Source organism: Sphaeroforma arctica, assembly GCF_001186125.1.
Source record: "Sphaeroforma arctica JP610 unplaced genomic scaffold supercont1.778, whole genome shotgun sequence".
Taxonomy (NCBI): domain Eukaryota; class Ichthyosporea; order Ichthyophonida; genus Sphaeroforma; species Sphaeroforma arctica.
In genome coordinates this window covers 11,058-19,455 of record NW_014039780.1, presented here as the reverse complement: position 1 = coordinate 19,455, position 8,398 = coordinate 11,058, and the positions used below count along the sequence as shown (strand labels likewise).

General features: G+C 42.5%; 2 protein-coding genes across 2 annotated transcripts; one reads left to right on the top strand and one right to left on the bottom strand.

Moving 5' to 3' along the window:
* Positions 1-1,604: 1,604 nt before the first annotated feature.
* On the top strand, positions 1,605-4,751 carry SARC_08540 (hypothetical protein; the record flags this gene model as incomplete). Its single annotated transcript, XM_014297480.1, has 3 exons — positions 1,605-1,671; positions 2,941-3,028; positions 4,553-4,751. 3 exons carry the CDS (start codon positions 1,605-1,607, stop codon positions 4,749-4,751), a joined length of 354 nt encoding a protein of 117 aa, XP_014152955.1.
* Positions 4,752-6,230: 1,479 nt separating this feature from the next.
* On the bottom strand, positions 6,231-7,876 carry SARC_08539 (hypothetical protein; the record flags this gene model as incomplete). The annotated part of the gene is made up of 4 exons (XM_014297479.1): positions 7,750-7,876; positions 7,435-7,535; positions 6,586-6,875; positions 6,231-6,294 (listed from the first exon to the last, which is right to left on the bottom strand). The coding sequence occupies exons 1-4, from the start codon at positions 7,772-7,774 to the stop codon at positions 6,231-6,233; spliced, it is 480 nt and encodes a 159-aa protein (XP_014152954.1). The 5' UTR covers positions 7,775-7,876.
* Positions 7,877-8,398: the final 522 nt, after the last annotated feature.

Below are 8,398 nucleotides of genomic sequence, written 5' to 3'. Positions count from 1 at the left end.
ATGTATATCTGCGTGTGAGTGTACATACATTTATATATATATATATATATATATATATATATGAGTGTGTGTGTTGTGTGTGTGTGTATATATATGTATACATATAATTTTATCGTCTATACATATATACATATGTGCATAAATTCATAAATGTATTTATACATATTACATACTTATATTCATACATGCATGTATGTATAGTCTCTCGATGTTTGGTATTTTTTTCTCATAATATTTGTATGCGAATAACGAAAGGTAATCTTTACCATCCTAGTATATGCGGCTTGCCTCAAGTCATTGCTATCTTTTTCCAATAGTTGTAGGAGTGGATGAATTCGTTATCTGATGTGCTGGGAACCTTCATGCTGAAGCTTGTACGTGGAGAGCCTATGGGCAACAGGCGAGGTTCGTTGGGTAGGCTGTGCTTTGAAAGTGACTGGGGCTTTCATTTGTGCGTAGTTTCTTGAGCGACACGGGAACAAATGGGGTTTCTCTACATGATATGTATGTATTTATGATTGTAAATACCTTCTACGAGATCGACTGCACGTTGATGCATCAGCTGCCGGGCCAGCCACCGGACTGCCAGAGCCAGAGTCCAGACTGGCATAATGGCAGACAGAAGTTGAACAGAACAGAGAACACTCAAAACTGAAAACTGAAAACGTTGAGAGAGTCATGACTCATGTAATAACATGTTTTTAAACACCCCCTCAGGACTGGAACACACCCTGTAAAAGTGTAAATATTTGACCTTCTTCTAAAAAGTTCGTTTTATTTTAAAAAATACCCAAAAAATTCCGAATGGAGTAAATACATATTGTTTTAAAAAAATATATAGATCAGATTTTTGTTTTTGCCGCAGAATGTAAATATGTACACTTTGAACAAACAAATATTAATTGCTTGAGTATTTTTTACTGTTCGCAATGGGAGTGGACTGGATGCTACGTACAAGTACACTCGAACAAATTGTGGCCCTATTTTATCCATTGGGATGTATGAGCTGCATTGAGCAATGCCAAGAACTTTGAAGCAACGCTGTCGGCGTCTATTTGTATCTCACAGTCATACTTTCTCGGACAGCCGCTTATAAATCAAATATCTCAGCAGCCAGAAGCAGTCGCGCCGTGAAACTCAGTTCGTCTTTGGTAGTACAGTAGCACACAAGCACATGCTAATACCGATAACGAGTTTATATCCGATATTTTGCTGCTTGGTGAGCCAACGCAAGAGTATATTATCGCAACGCGTGCCTTATCAGCCTGCACAACTGCTTTTGGACAAACTGCAAGATAGGCTGTCAAATAAAATATTTTTCGATGACTATCATTATATACTACTTGTTACTTGGTGAATACTCATTGAGCTCGACAACAAACTGTAGCTGGTCACTGTTGGTATCATCGCGATGCCAGCAAGTATCTGCACTGTGCGTGATACCCGACGGCAAAACTTGGCTCATGGATTTGAGCATGGATGTCGACCGTTTAGCAGTGCGTGGAGCTTTGTTATGGAACACTTCCCGATCAAGTTTGATATTGTCGGCATATTATATCCTAGTGGATAACGGAACTTTTCAAATTGGGTCACAAGTCACCCCAATGTTTCTAAAAACAACTGTGTATTTGAAGAAGGCTCTAGAATGGTTGCAGCAGGACGCTGAAGGAGGTGAGCGATGTATTGTCGAGAAGGGAAGCACGACTATAAATATATTTGGGCGTCCATTTAGTCCGCCCATGGACTACTCTATCTACCATAGCGCATATCGCCTCAACCCATTTGGCTACCAGCCAACACCCGTTATCCATGGGGTGGCGTTTGGATGATACCATAGGGATTGCTACCACCTTTCAAAATGAAAGTACGCAAGAATGATGTCATTGTTATTGACTCACCGTTCGCAAGTATGCACCTTGGCGGTAAACGGATCGTAGGAAGGTTAGAGATCAAAACCGGGGCTGAGGTTGTGAACCTGGAGAGATCAATAACGATCACTGGTGAGCACGCAGCTTCCCACTTGTCTGAAATTGGTCTATACATATTATTGAAACCAGCGGACAATAGTGTGGAGTATGCAATTGGCAATATATATATACGATACACGATATACGGTCGTATTGGCAGGTATAATTGTATAATCGTTTGTATTTCGATAGTTCAATATAGTATCACCAACTTGATAATAGTCTGGGATAGGCGCAACCAAAGATTAATTTTGGTACACCCTCAGACAGGTTTCTTAATCCATGACATTTGATTTCGGTGCAGTGTTTGTCTACTTCTCCATCGAATGCAAAAGTGCACCACCTACAAATTTATCGGAAATTCAATTGTGGACTCTCTTCAGGTATTAAAGTGGTGGAGTGAGTGCGAGATTTAGTTAAGATCCAGGTTCACACCCTTTTTATCTCCAAAGGAGGGACAGTCAATTGGTACAATTTATATATTACACATCAACGTACCTTTTTCGTAGCCAGAACCCTGACCATATTCATTTTTACTGACAAAATTGAGCGTGGTTGGCCTTACACTGATTGCAGGCCGCCATCACGATCCACGGTACGCACCAAGCGCTCGTTTCCCAGGATATACTTTGGGATAGTCAGGGGTTTGTATTTATACTGAGGTTGGCAACGAATATTATTTGCTCCAAGCTAGACAAGTGTCGAATAAGCTGGCAAGGCTCGTTGCCCAAGAAGGCGGCATATTCCTGTTCGGTATGATAAATGATATTGTGGGAAACCGAGTAGCTGGACACGAACACGGACTATGGTCACCAGGATCAGCACAGGGTAGGGGACGAGAGGTGCGGCTCTTGGTGAAATCTGGTGAGCCTACGACATTGAACATTTTATTCATATTAGTTGGGCATAGTGCAACAGGACGTGTGTTTTTTTAACATTGACATCATATGTTGTTTCAATCTCATCCTTGCAGCGCTCAATACACACGGTTTGGATCATCAGAACAATGTGTTCCACGACTGCAATATATTCGGTACGTGCCTCGACAAGCAGTCGCCGAGGTAAGTAAGACGTATATCACTTTAATATTAGATCGATCGGTTTCACCTGTCTGATTTTCATTATGGACAACATTTACTTTTATTTGTAGGTCATTTACAAAACCAACACACATTCCTTCTATTAACAGTCCCGTCCTGTGTGAATGTGATCCGTGATTCATTAGGATATGTTGTGTGTGGATTGGTCAACATTTGCCGAGTTTACTTCGGAGGGCAAAGATAAGGGAGTCATACTGGTCAATGTTGTGCTGAACCAAGTACGCAAGTGCAATCTCACCGAACGTGTTTTCTTATGGAGTGCAGAATTCCCGTCAACAACGATAATGAATAGGTCGGTGTTCCGCGCTCTTTTATACAACAACCTGATACTCTTTCTTTCTGTACAGTCGGACTGTCATAACCTTTTCGTTGGGCAGTACGATATAGATGATATCAGTTACATAAGTTATACCTCGATCAATATTAAACCTGCACGGTATGTATTAGAAAAGGTCGAAAAACTTTGCCGATGGCATATCCTACCACATACGGTGTAGCACAATGTTTGTCGGATGGTTCGTGATTGCCGTATCAATGTCGCGATTTTCGGGCACCTTGACTGCACCCATTGCGCGTCAAAACAGTGTGCATCTTGTGCGAGCAACAACTTTGTAAAGCCCTTATTAACCAACTGCAACGTCTACACAGAGACTCAAAGTTTCTCAACGTTCCATAAGATCCATTCGGGCTCCTGCAAACCATATTACCAGGAAGACCCATAGTATTCCGAATGAAGAATATTGGGTATGTATCATTTTTGATTGTAACAGTTATTCGGATTGGATTCCGCGCTCATCTTCAAGATTGTCCTTTTTAGAGGTAACATCTTTTCTAACGATATTCGTTGATTGCTACTCGACAGATTCTATGGCGGAAATGTCGGATGCAGAGTGCTTTGCTCTCCCCAACATTGTGGCATTGCTTCAACAACGAAGGCGTATATGGGTTAAGATGTGTTATCGGCTACGCTTTGGAAGATGTTAATTTCGAATTCATTCATAGCAGCAAGGCCTATATACGATATGGAGTTAGTGATGGATCCCCGATCGCACCGGTATATACTTTGATCGACGAGTATGATGTGCTACTTTGGTCCAAAACTCATTTTTTTTTAATAGTTGATCATTGCATTTATTTATTGCCCATGGAAGTACGTTTTGTATTGTATGTTAACTAAAACCCTAAAACCCTAGATTCAGATTGCGCCGTCGTTGACGCGTCAAACGAGAATATCGCCGTGTGTGAACACGATCAGAGCGCCTGTAGTTCGGCATCCCAAACATACCTCTCCAGCGATTGTCTGAGTGGCGGTCTAGGTTGTAGTGCATTGGGACACAAGTGCTACAGATTCTTCTGATTCGAGGTGTATGCGGCGAACCAAGCGCCATGTGATATAGAGCGGCCTATAGTGGGTACAGACCCACCTACAGGCCCATCACTCGTCATCCAGACCATACCGAATGCGCACTATATCGGATACTTCAGGGATGCTTGGCCTGACCCAGTTCGCGATTTGGCGTACTGGGCTGGCGGATTGGCCAACATGACGCCGGAACTATGCAAGACCACAATGTGCACTGGAGTGCCAGGTAATAGTTCCGCATCGTTCTACTTCAGTGTGCAGTACTCGCGGGATTGTTTCTGCGACAGTACAGCCCCCGTACGGAGAGAGCTCAGACAGTGAATGTAACATGCCATGCACTAGAAATGCAGCCGTCGTGTATGAGGGTGACAACCGAAAACTCTGTATACTGAGTACAAGTAGATACAGCTGAAGATCCGAACACACCACTGCCCATAGAGTGTGTTCCTACATCAACCTCCGAGTAGGTGGTAGCAGTTTTCGGTCATGCGCCTATAGTATGCGGAGATGGATCGCACACATACTTTACAACCGAGTGCGCAGGAGACGGTCTTGGATGTTCAGCAGTAGGCAAGACGTGCTGTCGATACTATGGATTTGGTGAGTATACAGACATAAACTCTCCGTGCCCATCTGACGCGCCAAGCAATCCAACAGATATGCAACCACATGTAGATGACACAACACCGGACGTTCCCAATGCACCTCGATGTACGACCGGATCGTCAGCAGGAAATGTGAAACTGTGCCAACTGGATGCAGACTTGTGTGGCGACTCGACGAGAGCGTTTTTTACAACCGAGTGTCTAGATGGTGGCCTAGGTTGTATGGCCATGGGCATAAGGTGCTGTCGTTCTTACGGCTTCGGGCTATATGTGCATATCAGTAATATCTGTTGAAGACTGGATGTGTAGTTGGCGATGTGGTTTGTATATATATATATTTAAACTGAACTTTCGACCAGACCAAACCTATAGGTATTCTATACGCTTGTTGCATGTATATACATTTGTACGTCAGAGAACCTGATGGGTGGTTTAAGTCTATTGTGGAATACATTGTAAAGCAAGGCGATGAGAAATGAAGCCCGCTAGTAAACGTTCTTGAATATGTATATATATATATATATAAATATAAATATATATATACATGTATATAGATATAGATATATATACTTCATCGGACATGTACTGGCACCGACATAGATACACGCATACACACGCGAAAAGATGCAGTTCAAATCACAGAACACGTATGAAACTCATCAACATCGTGAGACACATACCCCCGAAGCATACTCATGAAAAATTATAGTCGGTCTTAATGACAAACTCCAAGGGACTGTGTGATGTCAGCTACGACTTTCAAGTATTAGTTATCATCTAATCAAACGTCAGTTTATTCTGCAATCACTACTTTAAATTGAGCACGTTATGAAACGTTGGTTTATTCTTTCGTGACCGCAATATCCGATCGCTTCCCCTTTGCGTACGGCAGTTTAGTCTTGGTCACTTGTCTGAACACCGTGACAAACTGATTGTAGCTGAGCACAAGCCCCTTCTGTAAACTGTGGACGGAGAGACCGAGAAGTATTAGGGTTTGTGCGGTCGACTGATTGGTTAAGTGTGGGTACAGACTAAATCAAAGCGCTATAAAGCAATATGCCTTAAAAATGAACGCCAAGGCTTACACACGCATGTACAGAGGTACAAGAATATACTGCACGCCAGCTTGTACGCACAACATCTAAATGCGTGCACGCAGGTACAATACATGACGTATACGTACCTGTACACACATCTATTTAGGTGGTTGCAAAAAGCCTCCCGTCTTGGCCATCTCAGCCATTATCTTCTTCTGTAGCCTTTGCAGTGTATAAATAAAAACACAACATAATGAGCACACGCAAAGGCTAACATCAATGAGCACAACGCACAGCTATCATCTATTACCAAATGGGGTGTACAGATAGGCACACAGCAACTCTTGAAACGCTTGCCAATACTCGAAGCGAGATCCACTCCAGACACCCGAGAACTCACAATAAATGTATATCCGCACATGTTTGATATCCCACTCCCAATACCTTCGCACGTAGAAACCCATTCAAAAATACCATACACACGCACATTCACGCCCACACTATCGCTCATACTCGGTCTCTAAGTCCAGCGCCATCTTTTCCGTTCCCTGGGCGTGTGTCTGGTTGAACAGGTCCTTCGCGCTGGCTATCATATCCGGCGACTTCTCTATGATCTCCTCGGCCAGCTTCACTGCTTCGGCTGTTGGGTCTGCGCATGTGCGTGTGACACAGCCGTACTGCACACCCTCAGTGGCAGAGAATATGCGCGCCGTCATGGTGAGCTCTTTGAGTACGTCTGCGCGCATCAGTTCACGCGCGGGCACAGTGATACCCATATCAGGGATTAGGCCCCATTTGGCCTCCTATTGGTGGAAAGGGGTGTCGGATAGAATATATAAGTGTTGTGTCAGGACACGTGGTATGAGGCGAAATTGAACTTCTAACTGGACAGGACGTAATCAAAACTCTTCTGTGGATCATTTCACTAGCACTGCTCGCGCAAGTTTTGGACAAAGGCCGGATGATGAGATATTCCTAGCGATTTATTAGCGGGTCAGAGAGCATAGAGTTTTCATAGCGGAAGCAAGTGCGTATGCCGTGTCAATTAGATGCATGCATACCTGTGCATAGCACCGTGTGAATGTGCTTTGGTCTGTAAAGGTATCTTCATATCTCAAACGTACAAGTACGTAAAGAACCCAAGTAGAATATTATTTGCCGGTGTTGGCATTTCTGCACAACTCCGCACGCCACAGAAAAAAGCCAGGTCCAAGACTTGGAAAAAGACTGTGTGTTGATAGCATATTATTATAAACACAAACCAGGCACAGGACTTGGACAAAGACTGTGTGTTGATAGCATATTATTATAAACACCATGTCCAACTGAGTCATGGAAAGGGATATTGTGTTGATAACATACCATGATAGACAGTTTTGTATCGGGCGTGGCGAAACGAAAATCAGCTCCGAGAGCAATCTGGAACCCTCCACCAAAGCACATGCCGTGAAGACTAGCGATCACTAAAGCGCACATAACATAGGCAGAAAAGAACCGGAATATGAGTGACGAATAAAACACACGCTGAATGACGAGGGCAGGAAATCGACCCACCGAGCTATGAACAATCCAATGGTCATTCAGAATCAGTAGACTGCCGATGAGTGGAGCAGGCATGCAGCTGTGAGTACTCAAAACAGGCGCATAACAAAAAAACACATACACATAAGCACATACCTGGGATGGATAGGTTGCGCCACATGTATGAGACATCTTGCGCTAGATTGGATTGAGGGGTGCTGGCTGGCTTATCCAACAGTTTCTGAAAATTCTTCGGGTCCTTAGCAACGGACTTGACATCCAACCCTAATATTGAAAAAAACAGAGGGTTTATTCATTGCATTTTAGATGTTATAAAGCCAGGAAGTTATTCCACCAGAAGTGATTCATACGTAATCTTCCATTTAAGTGGTAGGTAACCTACAAATCTTGACTTGCAGAAATACATGATAGTACGATGTGCTGGATAGACAAAAACTTGGTATTGCAAACGAATTGGCAAATAAAGCACGAAATAGCCACAAATTTCAATACGTATAATTGCTGAAATACAATTTCCAGAATATACAATATAGACAAACAGAGCACAAGCGCCACATCGCTTGAACACACATATAGGCTATAATATGGAACGCTCATGGGATACATATACATATACATATATAAATATGTATATATATATATAGATATAGATAGATAAGTAAATATATGTGGCATATATATATATATATATATAAATATATGTATGAGTATACATACATATATACAAAGTAAGCAATAAATGAATATGCGTGTACACAATTAAGAAGAACAGAATACACATAAT